Genomic DNA, 21,136 nt, shown 5'->3' on the forward strand with positions numbered 1-21,136 from the left:
GCTTCAATTAAAAACCTTTTTATTTACATATTCAAAACATGAAAGCTTGATTGTTCTAATGCAGCAGGAGTTGACATTGGAGTGTTGCATACCGGTGGAGACATTTCAGGACCTGAACATATCTCAGGTTTTTTGTATATCAATATTACAAATATTATGTAGTAGATGTTTTCTTAAATGTAAGGATATTGAATACAATTCTATGTTGCAGACGCAGCAATGGAATATAACGCAACTCCTGAAAGTGTTGAAGGGCAGTATAATTTCACAGTGGAGCTATTGAGATCACATGTCGATCAATGTTATCACGGAGTGGTTAGTCAAACCTCGCACATTTTTAAACAACAACTAAAATGTATAACAATACCTGACTTTTTTTTATTTTGTATTTAGTTTCTACCTAGGCACCTGCGTGCACTCTATAAGAAGTGGAATAAAAGCACTGTGGTCACTCTAAACATGAAGTCCAGAACTTATAGATTGGCAATTCTGAAGAGGCAGAAGACATGTCGGCTCGGTGTTGGATGGAATGAATTCGTATTGGAGAATAATTTGGAAAAAGGAGACAAAATACTCTTCAATTACACTGGGAATGCAAGCTTTGCAGTCACTAAAACTGTGTAATGGAATTTTAGATTCCATTCTTATGTTTCTAACTTGATGTATTGCGCTGGGTTTAAATTTGTTCTTCAATGGATTTGTTTTGGTTTTAATGATAGCTGACAGTATTTGTAACTGGATTATGTCATTCAGATGGAAACTTGTGTATGCTTGGATATTTTGCCTATAATGAATCTAATATGCATCAAGTGTTTTTGAATTATTGTGGTAAGATAGTATTATAACTGATTACAATAGTAAGACTAATCTGGAGTTTCATCTAGATTTGGTCATGAATATTTACAGAAAGTAGCCGTAACATCCACTGTCTAACAAACAAAGCAAACTCAGTCTGTGTTTTGCTTTTAATGTAAACTACATTTATCGAAGCTTCAAAATCTTGGCTGCAAAATTGTGTGCTACTATATTACAGTACTGTACAGATAAATGACCAACAGGCAATATACAGTTACAGTTTTGAGAGGAATAGCATAAAATAGGATAACATAAAATTGGTGGAAGAAAAAGAAGAAGGCAACAGAGCAAAAAATTAAACAAATTAAACATAATGGAAATGGTTCAAGTATTGAAAAGATATTATTTCAGACAGAGCATCATAGGCTTTTATGTTGGTTTTGTAACCAAACATGTACTACAAAAGAAAGCAGTACTCAGAGTTTAACAAAACAACATTTCTGAAAAGAGATGACTATGCATAGGCACACAAACATAAACACAAACTTCTGAACAACTACTTAGGTAGAGCATAGAAAACCTCTTTGTAAACAACATTCTGCGTTATGTTGGTGGGAAAACCACGATCATCATCAATAAAAATCTTCAGCCCGGAAGGAGATGTTACGCGGCTAATAGCTACATAGAATTGACCAGTGTGAAAACAGGCTTCGGAAGAAACAAACCAACAGTTTTTAAAGATTGTCCCTGAGATTTATTTATCGTCATGGCGTAGCAGATTTGCAGGGGCATTTGCTTCCTCACCAACTTGAAAGGTAACACAGAATCACTTGGACTTAACTCCATGCGGGGAATGAAGTGTCGAGTTCCAGAAAAAGATCCACAAATGACCTCACACTCTACACAAAATTTCAAGCACTTGGTCACAATCATTCTAGTCCCATTGCAGAGTCCTAGTGTTTGATTCAAATTCCTCATTAGCATCACAACTGCGCCAACTTTGAGCTTCAAATCATGAACAGGCAACCCTGGAACTGAGAGCGAATTCAGGTACTCAACAGGGAAGGCAGAATTCAAGTCCTCGTCTGTCCCACCAAATTCTTCAGCACTATCAACACTATAATAAGTTACTGCCTCACCTGGTATCATATCAACAATGAGAGAATTTAGTTGGCCAACGGTTTGGTTTGTAGGAGTCAAGATGGCTCTTTCACTCAAATACTTTGCATTACTGGAATTCTGTATAAAATCAGGATAGATGCTACGAATCATGTTCTCTACTGTGTTGTCATTTTCCAAGTCACAGAACTGCAGTGGTACTTGAATTCCATGCTCATCAAAAAGAGATTTTGCTTCTTCATCAACCTCCAACCTACCATCTCCTGTTGCAAGTACCCATTTGGCAAATTCATTTAATTCATCAATTTCTTCCTGAGATGTACCGGTGTTGAGACGCATGTTCCTTTTTAGAATAAAGATTTTGCAAATATTCCAAAGCCTTGATCTGGTTATACATGCTCCCAATATCTCAGCTCTGTCTCCATGAGGTATAACTAGAAGTATTTGACGAAAATCTCCACCTAGGACTACTGTAATTCCTCCAAAAGGAAGAGATGCACGACTTTCATCAACAGACCTCATAATATCTCTCAAAGACCTATCCAAACATTCAAAGGCAAACCTGTGTTGCATTGGAGCCTCGTCCCAAATAATAAGTTTGGTATGCCTAATTAACTCAGCAATGTCTGATTTACTGCCTATACCACAAATAGAAAATTCATCCAATACAATAGGTATTTTAAACCTGGAATGTGCGGTTCGACCGCCTGGCATCAGTGTGGCAGCGATCCCAGAAGATGCAACCGGTAGGACAATGTCTCCTTGAGATCTTAACTTGGAAATCAAAGTCCTCCAAAGGAAGGTCTTCCCACAACCACCACTTCCATGAACAAAATAGAGTCCACCTTCGTTCTTCCCAACAGATTCTATTATTGCGTTGTACACAGATAACTGTTCGCCATTCATGGTAGAAAGCAACTTCTGGTTTTCTTTTTCCATCTTATTAATGTTGTAGTTGGTTTCTTCTATAATCAGGTTATTACTTCCATGATTGAGGTAGTTCTCTGGTGGTTGAGGCAGTTGAGGAAAATTCCTTAAAGATTTTCCTATCGACCTAAGTAAGTCATCAATCTCTGCAGAATAAGTACATAAGATTAGAAGCTTAAAAATATAAGAAAACTTAAAACACAACTGTGTGAAAACATGATAACTTTCGAAGGAAAAAAACTCAACCATTTGCTACTTGCAAGAGCATAAAACTGCAGTTGTTTGTCGTCCAACATGAGAGTATCATCATTATTTAAACGCCTTCTCTTTAAAACAATATCATCAACCATTTGCTTCCAATGAGATGTCCACAACTGTAATAAATCAGTGACCTTGCAGTTCACAATAATGTGCACAAAAAGCTGCCTAATCTGCGGAGGTAAACCACCATTTGAACATTGATTTAACACTTCATGCCATTCTTTGTCATCATCGAGCAAACCATACTCTTTGCACGCATCACGAAAAGAATCATGGCAGATTCCATCTACGGTTCTCAGACTTTCGAACGAAGTAGGACCGCGCACTTTGGTGAGCAATAAACGCATAAACCAAACTTCACCACTACTATGATATGTGTAGGAAAGACGTCCAATCTGAAAACCTCTTTTCCTTGGATTCCATTTCCTCTGACCATCATCCCAAACAAAATGCTCTGGAATTTCTTGATAAGTGTATTTCTGAGCAGCCACATTAACTTTACATAGTTCAAAAAATGCTTCAAGCTTGCTGAACCTATACTTCTCACGATCAGCAACCTTGTCTAATGGCTGGTTAGAATGGAATGTGCAATTCTTCTGACCTGGTAAATGGAATGGCAGGCGCTCAACAGATATAGTGCGATGGTGTATAGGAAAACCAAAAATCCGATAGGCAGACTCTGCACCGCAAATGTAGCGACCATCAAAATATGCATCAATTTCATCTATAGCCTGATCTCCATTCTGCTGTGAAACTCTCTTCTTCCTTCCGCTGACATGTACAGTTGCAGTATCATGCCCTTTAAAGCAATACTTGAAAAGGTATTTCAGACTACGTGCATGACAACAAATCTCGATATTCATATGACACTGATACTTGACCAACAAATCCCGATTATAAGGGACCACCCACTGATTATCCAGCTCTGCGTTACGAACTTTAACTGTTATGTTCTGCCTTCTTCTACGTTAAACAGGAAATCCACTTTCATCAAATGTTGTCCTTGCAGCATATCTAAAACACAGAAAATGAGGATTATATCAAAAATTGTGAAGCGTCCTAAGTTGATTTCTATTAGTGTAATGAAAAACTCACTTTTTTGGGAAATGCCTTATACACTTGAGACCTTTCATGCAAGGAGACTTAGTGTTTTGCAATCCACAAGGCCCATGTATCATAAAAGCTTTTACAGCAGCATATCCAACCGGATCTTTAACAGGATCAGGTATCTCAGCTGACACAAACTTGTCAACATTTTTTTTAAGATAAACCTTGGATTTACTGTCAAGCCAAATGAGCATATGCACATGAGGGATACCTCGCTTCTGAAACTCTACGACATACATCACTGTTGAAAATTAAGTTAGTAGCCATGTGTAGGATTGAAAAAAAATTCAAACAAACAAATATAATTTACCTCCAACACAAACACCAAAATAGGCTTTCTTCTTGATATCGTTGGTGAGCTGGTCTAGTTTAAGGCGAAAAACTCTAGAAATGATGTCTGGGGAATTCTCTGATTTACAACCAAGCAAAAAATGCATCATTTTCTGAATTTCGTCCCACAAAGGATTTGTGGTCAGTTAGAAAGATATCAGGGTGACCAACTTGACGGTAAACTGCAAGCGCATCCTGGAAGTTCTGCTGCATGTATCGTTTGGATCCAACAAAACCAGCTGGTAAGATTACACCTTTCCCGACATTTGATCCACTCAAATCACCTTTACGCACAGAATCACATATATGACTATAGAGTTCATTGCGCAGAATAGTTTGATTCTTACGAAACCAATATAAACGTGTTTGTTCAATTGAAGAGAAGGCATCAACAACATACTGTTGGAAAAGCCTACCGCCTAACCTCGTCGTCAAAGCTGCATATTACACAAATAAAAAATGTATTCATCCAGCATAAATATACAACCAAACAGATAACTAACAAATGCAGTCTGGTAACATGCTTAAAGATCAGGAATCTAATATCATAACTTCATATAGCTCAGTCATAACTTTATTACAACTCACTGAAAAAAACGGTGTAACAAAATTTAATCTAGCATTCGAATACTACAATACTAAGCACAATGCATCATAAAAAAAGTGCATCCAACATAAAATCCAAGAAATCATAATGTAACCAACGCAAAGTAATAACGTACTTAAACACATGAAATCTAATACCAAATGCAGTCTGTTAACATGCTTAAAGATCAGGAATCTAATATCATAAGTTGATATAGCTCAGTCATAACTTTATTACAACTCACTGAAAGAAACGGTGTAACAAAATTTGCTATAGCATTTGAATCCAACATAAATCCAAGAAATCAGAATGTAACAAAATCAATCTTATAACGTACTGAAACACATTAAATCTAATAACAAAACTTACAATGATTTGGCCTAATCTGGAAAAGGTATGCATAATAATCTTTCAATGACATAAAATCTCGCTCTTTCAAATTTGACAGATCCGCGCTTTGAAATGGAATCTTGTCATGGTATCCATCTTCACCATTTGGGAAGAGAAGAGGGTATTGAAGTGCCATAAATTTAGGATGAATGTAGGAAACACGTTGTAGTTTTCCAAACTTTGGCTCAATTATTATATCACGATCATGAGTAGTTCAACTTTCAGATCACAGATATCATTATTCTCCCATCGATCACGTGCAGTGCGGAATTTTTTCACTAATTCATTAGTATCATCAAGCATCTTAATCAAACCATCAACAACCTCTGCATGGACAGGCTGTTCATCAGAAACGGTAACCCAACGCAGACGATTACTAACTTCATTTGCAGTATCATAAATGTACAGCTGACAAAACTTTGGAGTGTCACCATCGTCAGGAATTAAAGAACCAAACACATGGTGATTTTGGCCATTTAAACGGTATATATAGGGTCCCCTCCCTTTGTTTATGGTATGGTCAACATTTCCGCCAGCAGAGGTAAACGCAAACATAGCATTGTATAGCCTGATACTTCTCTGGAAATCTGCACCTCTGTCTTTGTCTTGATAAAGGTTAAGTAGATACTCAGGAGTCGGTAATGGTTCGGGTAATTTGACTTTGCCTTTCCTGCAGCAAATAGAAAAAAATGGCCTCCCTTTTGTCACGTTCTTGTTCACACGCTCCTCGTGCCACATCATAGCATTGCATGAACTGCAGAGTTTAGAAGGACCGCCAAGCGTTGCATATTCCTCTGGTATGAGATACTTCGAACCACGTCTACACTTCTTCTGTATATTTGATTCATTTAGATTTAAATTCTCTGTAGAAGAAAACAATACCACAACTGAACAAAATAGATATTGTCTACACAACAGCACTCATTACGAACAGCAGATGACATACCACGATCAGAATGTACTTGAGATTCATCATCAAATTCTTCATCAACATAATTGTCAGCTGCATAAAATTTCAACATGCTGTATAAGTTGTCCAGCTTAATAAAAGTTTCAAAATTTACCAATCCTCACCATCTGCAAAGTCCATATCAGAATCAGAATCGTCCGAATAATATGAAGCCTCAACTCTAGTCTCCTCTATATTCATGGAAAAGATTATGTCAGAAGCATGAATTTTTTGAGACAAACCAAATATTTAACAACTATTTAAATTAAATTAAGGGAAGGTAAAATGTCTCACCCAAATCCTCATCATATAACACACTATTGGTGCTCTTGTCTGTCGAGAATTCCTCTGCAAATAAGTTCCGACTCCAATCTTTCAGAGTTGCATTCTCCCAATTTGAAATCTTTGCCTTCCCTTTCTCTTTGGCACTATTGGTTTCGAAGTTTGTTGTTTTTCCTTTGACTTTATGTATACGATCTTCAAAGCTTTGTAAAGTTGATGTTTTTGCATTCTCTTCGTCTACGATATTACTGCTATTGAACTTTGTTTTTTTGGCTTTGTCTTTACCTCTAACCTTAGTGGTCAGCAGTGCACAGCTATCCAAAGTGTTTGTTATGTCAGTAAAGGGAGTTCTCGGTGGTCGTTTCTGTTCTTGCAAAATACTCTTGCAAGACTGACGTGTGCCTGCATGATCTGCAACAATTATGGAACAGGTATTGCATTCAGCAGTGCACTCGCAATTTGATATGGTGTGAAAATATATAATATAAATTAATTAAAATAGTGCCTGCAAATGTCTGTTGCACAGATGTAATTGTAGACTTTGGTGTTAGTGTTCCAATTGTCATATTGCCTGCAAATGTCCTAAATCTTTTAGTCTGCTGGACTGTGCTGATTTCATCAGTATTTTTTGAAACTTGAACTGAAAACAATGAGGCATAATATGAATTAAGTAAACAGCAGATGCTGGTATAATACCATGTATTCAGACAGTATTACCTGTCTCCTGCAAATAAGTTATGGCAGATGCTGGTGATTCAGTGTCCATATCCTCTGCAATAGTACTATTCATATCAAGCTTATCTAACATGGTTTCAGCTTTACTATGTCCTGGCTGTGTAGCTGAAAATGAGGACGCAACTACTCACATTAATACTAATTTCAATCATTTATAAAATTCACAGCTAAACAGTATGGGTAGTTCATCACATTTTACAAAAAAGTGCAAGGAAAACATATGTTACACATTCTGAAAAAAATAAGTAGACATAAGATAAACTTCAAATAACGTGTCCAGGTATAACAACAAACCCAACATCATATAGTAGACAAAAACATCAATCGACTTCATGAAAGTAATGGGTCAAGATTATTACCTGTTTCGGTGGCGTGAGAGCTGATTTTTTCTCGACTTGCTTTCTTGACAGTCTTAGCAGTCTTCCGTCTCTTAAGTGATTTGTAACCTACAACCAAACACAAAATAAAACATTACAAAAAGGAATTGAAGCCGGAAAAATACGATGTGATGAGAAACAAAAGTACCCTGGATCATGTCTTCCGACGTGAATAAACGCCATGAGTTGTCTTCATCCCCGGCCTATACAAACAAACATAGAGGTACAGAAAAGCCATATTACGATAGAGTTACAAATAGGATCAAAGCACCATGACAAACCTGAGACATTAGTCGATAGTCGAAGTATGTAGGAGATATGTAGGATATTCGGCGTCTCGTTCGGAAATGAAAAAGCAAGGTGTGAAGTTTGAAAAGTGTACTTGTTCTTCAGCTGGGGAGTAGAAGTATCTACAGTGGAAGCTTGTTGAAGAAGCTGCATAAGGTGGGAAAGGATGAAATGTTTTGTTCAGACAAAGCACACACGTGCAGCGACAACTGTAAGCCCGGGGACACCTGTACGCAGTGGCATTTTTGAAATTAGAATGAAAGCCCGGGTCATTTAATTAGGCAGTGTTTACTGTACAAAACACGCAGTAGGAACTATTATATAATAAAGAGATAAAGAGATATGAAATTTTTATATTTGCATATAATTGCCTACAAATTTTTACATGTATATATATTATATATATGTAAATATATATTATTACGTGAAAATATAATTTTAGTATTAACTTTGTTTTAAATTGAAATAAGAAATTATTATTGAGATTTTCTCATAAATATCCAAGCCTAGAAAAATGTTTTCCAGATATAGTGTAGTTTTTTTATAAAATTTGCAAAAATACAATAAAAATTACGAAAATATTATTTTCTTAAAAGTTTTTTCGCAAAAAATACGATGATTGCATTTGCAGCCATATCTGCAACTGTTAACAATCATATCTACAACCACAAATGTTACTTTGGAAAACTGTTGAAAATTAAATTTAATTGCATAATGAGTTGCAAGCAGTTGTAAATGGCGAAATATGAGTGCCCTGCGAGGCCAGTATTAATAACCCGAAAACAACCAAAAAATCAATCACAAAATCAATTAAAGGCAACGAGAAACTATATCAAACTCGGTACTTTCGGTCTTAGTTATATATAATGTACATAACTCAAAAACTGACAGTTACATGTGTGATAATGCGTCTTTATACCATCCTCGTTAACTAGTTTCAACCGGAGCTTAGCAAAATATTGCCTCGTATCTTGTCTATGATGATTTGAAGACTGTGTATATAGCATATATGAAATACTAGCACGGAACTGGGGATGGTGGTGAAGGGGGAGATAGATTATATTTTTGCAAAAATACTCAAATTGCATAAAGTTGCATATCACATTCATAATTATATTCAGAAAACAGTAAATTACAAAAAAACTTATAAAAAATTGGATATATTTGCTAAATTCCCATTATTATTTTGTATTGTGCTTAAATTACATACTCTTCGTATAATTGTTTGGATAATTGGAGTGAGACGATCAGTCGTGTATGGTTTGATCTGGTTATTCACCGGGCTTATAAAATTAAAATTGTGAAAACATAATTAATATAAATATAATATGTTATAACATAAATTAAAACATTTATATAAACTAAATAAAATATAGTTGATGATAATATGATCATAAATAGCAGTGTTTTTCAAATTATATAAATAGAGAGAAAAAACTATATATATTTGCATAATTAGTAGTATGATATGATATGGTAGTAAGTGAGTTGAATTATGAAATTTTGTAATTTAAAAAAATTGCATCTGATATAATTTATAATATATATTTTAATTATTTGAATCAAAATATAATTAAAAATTATCAAATTTATATTTAGAAAAGTAATGAATGAATAAATATACAATTTCAAAAAACTTAGTGATTGAGTAAATATAAATGACTCGAAAGCATTTTTCTAAAATTTTAATATAAATCAAAGTAACAAAAATAAATATACATATAGTTATTTTTATTAAATTATTAAATAATAAAAAAAAGATTAGAATAATATATTGAGAAAAAGCAAGATTATTGTAAAGTAAATAAATTAAAAACTATTTACTAAATAAATAATTTCTAAAACAAACGTGCCCAAATTACCAGTTTGCGCGAAAAGTGCCCAGAAACCAGAAGTATCTGGTTCCAAAAATAAGTATAAAAAGGTGTATGAGATGAGAGTGAAAGCAGCAGATAAAAAATGGCATTCCGAACCCTAGTTACCAAGAAGAGCGTGCGGTCAAGTTTTGGGCAGATAAGGGCACTACAGACGACGGCGTTTACTCTACCGGACCTGGATTACGACTATGGTGCACTAGAGCCGGCAATTAGTGGTGAGATAATGAAGCTGCATCACCAGAAGCATCACCAGACTTATGTTACCAATTACAACAAAGCTCTCGAACAGCTCGATGCTGCTGTCTCTAAATCTGATTCTGCTAGTATTGCTAAACTCCACTCCGCCCTCATATTTAACGGTGGAGGTTAATCTCTCTCTCTCTCTCTGTCTCTCTCTGTCTCTCTCTCTGTCTCTCTCTCTGTCTCTCTCTCTCTCTCTCTCTCTCTCTCTCTCTCTCTCTCTCTCTCTCTCTCTCCCTCTCTCCCTCTCTCTCTCCCGCTCCCTCTCTCGCTCCCTCTCCCCCCCGCTCTCTCTCTCCCCCCCCCCCCCCCCCGCCTCCCTCCCTCTCCTTTTATCAATTGAATTAAATTGATTTATCTACACTGTCATCGATACAGCACACTGTTTATTGATGCACTCAACAGTCTTTCCATAGAATTGATGTAAGATTTATAAGTGATTTCTTGGAGGGATGAAATAAATATACTCCCCAAATAATTCACATTTCATTCCAATATCACCCCTTTCAATTCCTTCCTAAACCAAAAATAAATCCTTTGTATAACGTTGTTGTTTTCTTGATGTGGACACAAATTTTAGTATACTAATTTATTAAGGAAGAACATCCCATGCCACAAGAAAGTTTCATTAGAACTAAAGTATAAGTTTTAGCAAGTATTTATTAGACTAACAATGTTGTATGAATTTGAGTGTTGGGTTAAGAAATGAGGCCCGGGAGAGGAAGTTAGAAGTGGAAGAAATGAGGATGTTATGGTGGGCCTATGATAGCTCCGTGTTAGACATGATACAGTGATACTGAATGAGATCTTTCAGGAAGAGGCTGGGGTTGTGATTATTTTGGCAGTAGGGGTGAGGAGTGCCCAGCTGACTGTCAAAGAATTGGGATAAGAAATTAAGGCTTAGACTTCAGATCTCGTGAGGATATGACATTAGATAGGAGTTGGTGGTGCCCGAGTAGCAGTCTTTACCTGTGGTAGGTATGATCCGCACTATCATGGTTAGGAATTTAGTAAGGCCAACTAATACAGCTTTTTAAGAACATCAATGTAGATGTATAATATGCTGTATTCATAATTGTTCTACCCAATGTTACATAAGACGGGGTTCAGTGCGAAACGTGGTACGTAAACTGGATACGTGGAAGGCTGCCTCGTGTTTTTGATGTGAGTAAACGCAGGGGTACGAGGGAATGCATGTACCATGTTTATTTTCAAATTTTTCGTTGTAGTGTCTATAATATTCCTTTAAAATTTTGATATTTAAATTATATATATTAAATGATTTTTCCAATATTAAAAAATATTTAAATTTCAGTCTAATTTTATACTGCTCTCGGAAAAGTATTATAGAGAAAAAATTTTACAAGTAAAATTTTTATTACATTGTTTTGATGGTAAGATTGGACTTAAAAAAAAATTAATGGTGAAATTGTTTTCATTAATAAAATGATTAATTAATTAACTTCCAAAAAAAAATTAATAAAAGGATTATTGTATAATTGTGATTTTTATAAAGCGTGAATACAATTTGACTTGCTTCTTTTGAAGTTTGGAAGTATTGTGATCTCCATCTATGTGTACGTGTCTACTTTCCTTCCCTTACTATTCGCTCAAATAACCCCATTAAAACTCTCCTACAAAAGGACAGAGATGAAGATTGGTTCTTTTCGTTGATCTGAAGGAAGTCAAGAACCACATGTGTTCTTTTGGATTGTCGCTGCCAGCGTTTCGGGTTGCGACCCCCGACATTTCCATTTGCAATTGTTCCGGGATCGGTGATGAATGAACTGGGTCCACCATTCAGGGCCATGTTCCCCGTTCCTTGTATCACCGGTTCTACCAATTTCTAGTATCCACATGTGTTTTGTTTGAGCTCAAGAGATTCTCTTGTAAATAAACAACATTTTCCTTTTTCGTATGCTGTTCATAGCAGCATGGATTCTGAACAGACTTGCATACTCCAAATAGGTCGAGTACTGACACACTGCAACTAATGCATTCTGCTAAAAAAGTGGTCACTAAGATATCCTTATAGTAGTCATTGTACAAGGAGGTTTTGGAATGGAGAAGCTTGTATTTTACACCATCGTAATATTAAGACATTGGCAGATTGCCAAGTGCCAACTTAGGAATTTAATTTAGGATGCTGTCTTAGTTTCTGGACATGGACATTGTTTAGAATATAACAGTAAGAAGAATAATGGTGCACTTGAATTTACATAAGCCGGACTATGTTTTGTCTGCTTAGTCTTTGATTGTTCTTGCTTTCATATAGTTTCATTCATAATTTACCATACCCCTAACCTTAAAATACAAGAACGAAGGGATTCTTTATTGTTTTATCTTTAAATTTGACATACTGACAAGAGTTATTCACTTCCAAGCAGGTCATATCAATCATTCGATTTTCTGGAAAAATCTTGCTCCAGCCACGGTAAGTTTCCATGCTTTAAGCAATGCTTCCCATATAATAGTACATAAAAAAATTTACGTTGCAGAAAGGAGGTGGCGAGCCTCCTAAGGGGTCCTTTGGAGGTGCTATAGACTCTCAGTTTGGTACATTGGAGGCGTTAGTTCAGAAGATGAATGCCGAAGGCGCTGCTTTACAGGGTTCCGGATGGGTGGTATGCTCTACAAACCATTACTTGTTCCATGGGCCATTTGGTGAAAGTCTAAAAATACAATGTTTACCTGTTGCTTTTTCTTGTGTGCTTGACAGTGGCTTGGTTTGGACAAAGAACTGAAAAGGCTGGTAGTAGAGACCACTGCAAATCAGGTATCATATTCAATAACGAGCTCTAATACAATTTAAATAAAATAAGCAGTACGGGCTTCTTAAGATTAACAGCTTATCTTTTGTAGTCCAGCCCAAGTGAAAGCAGGACTACAGGAGGCTAGAAGCTAAATTACAAAAGAGTGTCTCTCGTGTTCAAAAAATATAAAACCATTTTTGGCAGAAGCGATATGTGTTAACGAGTGTTAGATAGATATGGAAATCTAATTATCTTCAAGAAAATCTGTCAAGTACCAAACGGACTAGGAATTGTAAATCAGAATTGAAGTGTAAATAAGCTATGTGCAGCTGACATTATTGTAAATTGTAATTAATGGGAAACAAATTTCTTTTTAATATAAAAATCAGGATTTCTGTTATTTGCTCCTTGCTTGCTTAATATTTGTTTTACTATAACCTGTCCTTGCTTTAATGGAGACTAAATTTGTTATTATTGTCTGTTACTGTCACAATCTGAGCCAAATAACTGGAAGTATAATGGAATTTATTTGAATAGTCTTGCTTGTTAGCTGATGTCCTTGCTATTTTACTTGGTAAAACTTGTCCATCATATCTTTAACTATTAGGATAGTTCATGATGTACGTATCTTAGTTCGAAAGATGAACTGGTACAGTACTGCAAACTAGAGAAAAATCAAAACATATAATGGAAATTGCAAGTGATAGATAATATAGTCGTTAGGCACACTGAGGTGCGAAGCCCTCATGGAGGTCATCAAGTTAGGGCACAGACTCAGCAAAGTGAGGCTAGCTGTGCACCCGTAATTGAAAGTGGGATTTTATGATATTATATTTATTTTACTTAAGTTTCGCTAAAGTATTTGGTAAATTGTGATATTAATGCAGGACCCGCTGGTTAGTAATGGAGCTAATTTGGTTCCCCTTCTTGGTATTGATGTATGGGAACATGCCTACTACTTGCAGGTATTGGATCTTCAGATGTTCTCCATTATTGTATTTTAATATAAGGATATATTATCTAACTCATATATCACGTCACGGGTAAGATACTTTCTTAACGAATTTGAAGCTAAATATTTCAATAGTTTATATTAATCCTACAAAATTAATAATCATGTGATGCTGGTTTTCAGCAGTATAAACCTTGAGAACTAACATTACCTTAGATTTCTTTGCTTTAAATACTCGTCGAATCTTTATTTAGTTGTCAAATATTATAGACATTAAATATTACTATTTTTTACCGAGTGTAATCAATTAATCGTTTAATGCATCACTCGGAAGGGAATTATGGTCTTTAAAGTCTCATTAATGTGGTTGACACAGACTATGGCCCTTAGTTAATCTGCAATTACCTTGAAACGTGAATGAATCTGACACAGATTATCTGTTTTTTTTGTCTTGCTACTGTTATGCGTAACATTTTAAGGGCTTGTATGACCACAAGTTGGTTGTATATATAATATACTGTTTTCGTTGATTATGCATTAGTTGGGATAACTTGATAAAGGCTGTTGAATACGTGATATATAATATATATGGAATAGAAGATGGGAATGGGCAATTCTTTTCTCAGTTAATTTTCTCATACAATTTACATCGTATGAATGCCAATCCTATCTTTTTATTTTTTAAAGCCCATATGTTACATCTTATAATTCCACTCACTTGAAAGCCCAAATTTGGGTTGAGAATGGTTCGCTAAGAGAGATCATCTGATTGTGGATAGGACTGATTTTGGGACAATTACACCTTGCTCCTGAGTTTTAGAAAGGGAGGAAAGCAAGTGGAGTGTAAGTAAAGTATTTTACTTTCACTCATAATTGTGCTCTCGTGTTTTTAAAAAGAACGAAAGCAAGTGGTGATGAATGAAAGTTTGACATACTTTCACTCCAAAATTTTCACCCCAAAAGTGTGATGATAGTATTTTACCTCATTATCACTTGGTTCCTTCACTTTTCACTTTTAAAAACTCAGGGGCAGAGCATCAGAGTTCAAGGGCAGATTTCTCTCTCAAGAGATTTTTAGAAAGCAACTCAATATAATTCTCAACAATAGTAATCACCGTTGAATTAAGATGATACAAAAGTCCGATATATAACAATCCACTTCCCAATTAGCTAAAACTCTAAAATTTATATTTTGAATCATGATATAACCAAACCTAGTATACAATATTCTAATCTGATTTAAAGACTATTATACTACTCCCAAATACTTTTCTTGGGCTGTCTTGCATTAATTCTCTCCGCAGAAAGGAACTGGACTCCATTTCTAAATCACATGGAGTACGATAGAGCACCAAAGACTGTAGCATAACTGACATATTGAAACAATCACAAGCAAGAGTATATCGACAACCATTGTTGACAAATGTATATGTGTTGGCACGTGCAACATGAATACATGATGAGCATCTTGATCAACAAGCCATGATTCCCCAAAATGACACCACAAAGCTTCAGTGGAAGAGCATTACACATAATTGCATCATTAAATTTCCTATCTGAAAATTTAGGCCAAGTACCTCCTAGAAACCCTAAACTTGCATCATTAATCTAAGATATATCATACGGATTTTGATGAAGCTCTGTCATCAAGCCTAACCTTTTAACAGCATCAGTGACCATAATGTTTGTGCTACCCGTACCAATGTTGAGAAAACCCAACTACGAACACATGTAACTCTACTGTAAAAGATTTGTGGCGCCTTACACACCATCATCTATAGCTTGTATAATCCAAATATTAGCTCCCTTTGCTAAATGCTCCTCCGCTTCGAGGTCTTCTTTAGTCATCTTGCTAGATAAATCATCAAGAATTTATATTTCCACCAAATAAACTCTTTTCGAAGGTAGTTTTTGTCAGGGAGAAGGACACTCAGACATCTTATGCCCAAATCCTTGACAATTAAAACATTTGCTAGTGTTGCTACCTTGTGATGAGACTGAAGCACGATTAAATTTGCTAGTAAGCTTTTGATGGCCTTGAATAGAATCTAAAAGAACATAAGCATTCCTCGATGGGCTAGAGAAAGAACTCAGTTCAATTCTTTTCCTTTCCAGACCATCCTCAACACTGATTGTGCAATCTGCCTTGAAAAGAAAACATCTACTCCCAGCTAGTTTACCTGAAATATTATATTATGGTGCAGCCTTGTTGATACATAGAAATAAGAACATCTTCATCCTAGGAAAACTCATGTTGTGTTGCCAAAATACAACTATAGAATTGTCGAGTGTAATGTACAACAGACTTGCTTCCTTGCACAAGCTTGGTAAATTGAAGTGAGGCATGCTGTTTATAGTCTGCAAGGTTTGAATTGACGAACCAAAGCAGCTTTGAGTGTCTTCCCATCTTGTCATGATACCTAGATCTCTGGTATTGCTCCCATCAAATACGGGAAATTCCTCTCAATTTCACAACAATAAAAACTACTTTCTTATTCTCCACTAGATTGTACCACTGAAAGGAGTTCTTAACAGATCTCCACGAAACTCAGCAACTTCATTGTTCTGTAAGATAAGGTTTAGGCTGAGGTTGAGGTTTTACACCAAGGCGACTATAGTGTGAAACTATGGGCTGTTCTGCAGTTTTCAGAAAGTTCAGGTGCTGTTGTGCAGTTTTCAGAAAGATTGGAGACAATTTTGTAAAATTCTGGAAGGGGAGGGACTGTTTTTATCAATTCAGAAAAGGTCTGTGTACCGAACTATAATTTTTGGACAGATACAATACCCACTAATATACGTGTATGTGTATATATGTATGTATGTATGTATATAAAACCCTTTGACAGATTTTCTCTGGCTTTCTTCTTTTCTTGTTTGCTTCACAGTGGGATGGTTCATGTTTTTGGGTTTACTGTTTACTGTTCTCTAAAAACAGTGGTTTACTGTTTTTGGGTATGCTTGAAAGGTGTTTGACAAAAATTCTGAAAAAGATGCGCACGTGGTACGCGTACACACACAGGTTGGAATATATGTATTTTATGGTGTGGCTTGGGTTTGCAGATGGAGGAGGGCTGCTTTCAGGTTTATAGGTATGATTTAGGTGATGGAAGAAGATGGCTGAAATTGGTTCTGAATAGTGAATACCACTGGATTGATGGGGAAGAAAGGCTGATTTTAGGACAGTTAGGGTTTCAGGGAAGAATTCTCTCGCAAGAGATATACAAAAAGCAACTCAATATAATTCTCAATAATAATAATTACTGCTGAATTACAATGTGATGGGGGATGTGATGTCCCAACATGTGCTCTCATACCGTGTTAGGAGAATGACTAAATGAGATCATGTATTATATCTTGACAGAGTACTATATTTTAAAGATTTTGATCTACTTTTAGATAATCAATGGTGGTGAGCTTAAAATTGATTAATCACCCTCCTTACATATATTAGTCTCCTGAATTTGTTTGTAAACTTTTCATGTAATTTGATCCTTGATCTCTAAATTTTATGTGTTTTTCAATTTTGACCTTTTCATTTTATGCTTTGTACCCCTACTGATGAGTGATAATATTTTATTTTGTGCATTACAGTACAAAAATGTTAGGCCAGATTACCTGAAGAACATATGGAAAGTCATCAACTGGAAATTTGCTGGTGAAGTTTATGAAAAAGAGTGTCCTTCAACTTGATAGAAACCACATCTCCGAGAGCTGTTGGGATTTGGGAGGGATGCAGCTGTTCTGTGAAGGTATTTAGTAATAAAATGCACTAGGATGGCTGTCATTTGTGCTAATATGGGTGTTTCTTGTATGTACATCCCAAACTTTAAATTTTGTTTCCCCTGCTGTCTTTGTGTTTAAGAAGAACTTTGTACTATTGCAAGTCTTTCGACAGTCTGCTATGAACTTTTGCGTCTGAAGTTTACTTGGGCCATACTTGTTTTTATGAGATTATAAGTGTTAGATTTTTTTTTTCATATTCAGCTAATTGATACATTCCCTTGCAAGTCGATCACTGAAAGGAATCTGTCGGTATAACTTACATAAAAAGGTCAATGCAGAAGCACATACTGATGATATTAATCTAGTCTTTCCGCTACAAAGTAGAACTCCAGCAGCATAACGGCATAACCTAATGCATAACAGTATGTAGCCTCAAAATTAGATTGTAAACTATAACTTCTGTCATAACTGAGTCAAGAAAATTATAAAGCAGAAATAAGGTAACATCTCTATTACATAAGCAGAGGCAGTTTGAGCTCAATAACATATGCATTTATGAAAGGGTCATATGCATTTATGAAAGGGTTTGTCTAGTGTGTGCCCATAGGCACATGCTAAGTGTAGAATTTGATATGTTTGAGAGATTTTGATTGGTGTGGTTGTTGTATTTGCAGAGCGGGTCCATCATTATTAAGATATGAGAGCCAATCAAAATCTCCGAAGCATATAAACTTCCGCGCTTAGCATGTGCTCATGGGCACACACTAGAAAAATCGTTTAATAAAAGGATAATCATCTCAAATGCGCTTAATGACCTTTTAACTCTTGAAGTTTGGGTGGAAGTTCCGATGCGGTCTTGAAATTTAAAAACATACTTTTCGACTCTCAAAGTATCTTTGTCATACCTTTTGGCCCTTATGGTGTATACCGGTATATAACGGGGTGGACAAAGTTAGACATTTCACACGTGAGGGTTAAAAGGGGCATTAAACATTAAGGGTTAAAAGGAACATCTAATGTATTTTAATGTATTCTTTAGGAGTTAAAAGGAACGAGATGTATATTTTAAGGGTTAAAAGGTACGCCCAAACTTTACCCCGAATATGAATTGTCAAGTTTATTCTTCGATTTATACCGGTATTTTTAAAAAGGGCTAAAAGGTACGACAAAGATACTTTGAGGGTCGAAAGGTATGTTTTTAAACTTCGAGGCCGCATCGGAACTTTCACTCATACTTCGAGGGCTAAAAGGTCATTAAGCCTATATAATATGCATGTGTGTGTGTATAACAACTAGATGCTAAATATATCAAAATTTGGCATTGTCCTTCGAATTGGCCCTTGTATAAACCTGCCTGTTTCCTCTGCTCCAGTTCAGTCTCAACCATTTGGATAAGCATTTTCTCTCTTTCAATATTTGGGGACGTGGAGATAGATATGTGGTAATAAGCATGTTGCTCAGCTCAGCAAAGGCCAATACTAATAACGAATAAAGAGAAAAAAAGTAAAGTAGTAATGAGATTTAAACCTGGACGTTAACATCAGGATCCAAACCATCCAATTGATCTCGCATCAATTGATTTGTTGGAAAATATGGGTTTAAGTCATGTATTGGCAAGTCATATTTTGAGCATTATGATTAAGAGATGTGTGAGATAAGATGATTCAAAGATACTCTTTAATAATGGAAATTTTTATTTTTCATTGGGACTGAGCTAGAATATTATGATATAAATTAATTTTTGATTTTGTTTCCGATTAATTAATATGGTATGATATAAATTAATCTGATTCTGTTTCATATTATCTATGGAATAGAGTAGCTGCAAGTTTTACACCGATTCCATAATTAATGTTATTTAGTTATGCAAAAGAGTAGCGCACAAATCTCTCAGCACCTATATATATTCCTATAGGTTGTTAGGGTTAATCATCTCAAAAATACTATAGGTTGTTAGGGTTAATCATCTCAAAAATACCTAGCCGTCACATCTTACTTTGTCCTTTCCTTTGGTGATAATTCTATTACTCGATCTCTAACTCGTTGGTGGTGATGTTCTTCTACAACGACATTATAATTCTGTTTTATCCCGAAAAGCGATCGTTCTACACATACGGTGAGGGGGGGAATACGGTTTAGGGAGACGGTCACGCAATGGACTCGGGTTTTGTTATACTTGTTCTTTTCTCTTTGTCTTTTGATTTGTCCGGCTCCCTATTTTGCAGTACACACACAAACATGATAGTTTTGTTGTTTGGTTTTAACGCAGATTGTTCAACAATCTTCAAGCATACTACATATTTACATCTGTGTTTGGTACTTACGTGTTCGTTTGTTGTCGTGACAGACTTATGGAGAATCAAACTGTGTACAATGGGATGAACGCGGCGACTGATCCCAACGCACAGGTCGTAGTACCTGATGGGGGTCACTAGCAGTCGTCTAACCCTAATGCATAGATTGTAGTATCTGATAGGGTCAGACACCTGTTGGACATGCGCCTTTGGGGCATGTGCCTATGGCACACACTATCGTTAGACAGTTTAGAGTGCCCTTTAAAAAGATGCCAACGTTCGTTCTTCCGAACGGATAGGCGGCGCCTACTGGACATGTTATGCTAACTATGTCTGTATCACACGTTGATAAACCTAAGAAGTTCGATGAAACGAACTTCAAACATTGGCAACAAAAGATGCACTTTTATCTGACCACGTTGCATATGGATCGCTTCCTTAAAGAAGAGGTGTCGTTACTCACTGCTGAGAGTAACGCGCTGACTGTGTATGCTTGGAAGCACTCCGACTATATTTGTCGGAATTATGTGCTGAATGGTTGGCTGACTCGTTGTATAACGTGTATAGCTCGAAGCCAACTACTAAGGCCGTATGTGAGTCATTTGACCATAAGTATAAAACCGAGGACGCTGGGGCTAATAAGTGAATTGTTGGCCGCTTTCTTCATTATAAGATGGTGGATTCTAAGACTGTGGTCGCTCAAGTGCGAGAATTGCAGGTGATCGTTCATGACATTCATGCTGAAGGAATGGTCATCGATGAATCTTTCCAAGTTGCTACTATGACTGAAAAGCTGCCACCTAGGTGGAAAGATTTCAAGAACTACCTTAAGCGGAAGTGAAAGAAAATGTCTATGGAGGATCTGATAGTTAGACTTCGTATAGAAGAAGACAACAAGGGATCCGAGAAGAACGTGAATGTTGTACTGAAAAGGCAAACATGATGGAGCATGAACAAAGCTCCAAGCCCAAGAATACTAATTCTGGTAAAGGGGCATAGCTGACACCTAAGTTAGGGATTTCGAAGTCGAAATTTCAAGAAAAAGTGCTACAACTGTGATAAAGTGGGTCATAGGTCTTCTTAGTGCAGAAAGCCTAAGAAGGTCAACAAGAAGAAAGAAGCAAACTTGGTCAATGATATATACAAGGAGA

The 21,136-nt window shown here is 36.1% G+C and overlaps 2 protein-coding genes across 2 annotated transcripts; one reads left to right on the plus strand and one right to left on the minus strand.

Moving 5' to 3' along the window:
* Window positions 1-1,473: 1,473 nt before the first annotated feature.
* On the minus strand, window positions 1,474-3,965 carry LOC108212437 (uncharacterized). The gene is made up of 2 exons (XM_017384164.1): window positions 3,098-3,965; window positions 1,474-2,987 (listed from the first exon to the last, which is right to left on the minus strand). The coding sequence occupies exons 1-2, from the start codon at window positions 3,963-3,965 to the stop codon at window positions 1,474-1,476; spliced, it is 2,382 nt and encodes a 793-aa protein (XP_017239653.1).
* A 6,050-nt stretch (window positions 3,966-10,015) lies between these two features.
* LOC108215224 (superoxide dismutase [Mn], mitochondrial) lies at window positions 10,016-17,945 on the plus strand. The gene is made up of 6 exons (XM_017387622.2): window positions 10,016-10,388; window positions 12,651-12,697; window positions 12,762-12,887; window positions 12,983-13,039; window positions 13,904-13,981; window positions 17,560-17,945. The coding sequence occupies exons 1-6, from the start codon at window positions 10,106-10,108 to the stop codon at window positions 17,656-17,658; spliced, it is 690 nt and encodes a 229-aa protein (XP_017243111.1). The 5' UTR covers window positions 10,016-10,105; the 3' UTR covers window positions 17,659-17,945.
* Window positions 17,946-21,136: the final 3,191 nt, after the last annotated feature.

Source organism: Daucus carota, chromosome 3, assembly GCF_001625215.2.
Source record: "Daucus carota subsp. sativus chromosome 3, DH1 v3.0, whole genome shotgun sequence".
Classification (NCBI taxonomy): domain Eukaryota; kingdom Viridiplantae; phylum Streptophyta; class Magnoliopsida; order Apiales; family Apiaceae; genus Daucus; species Daucus carota.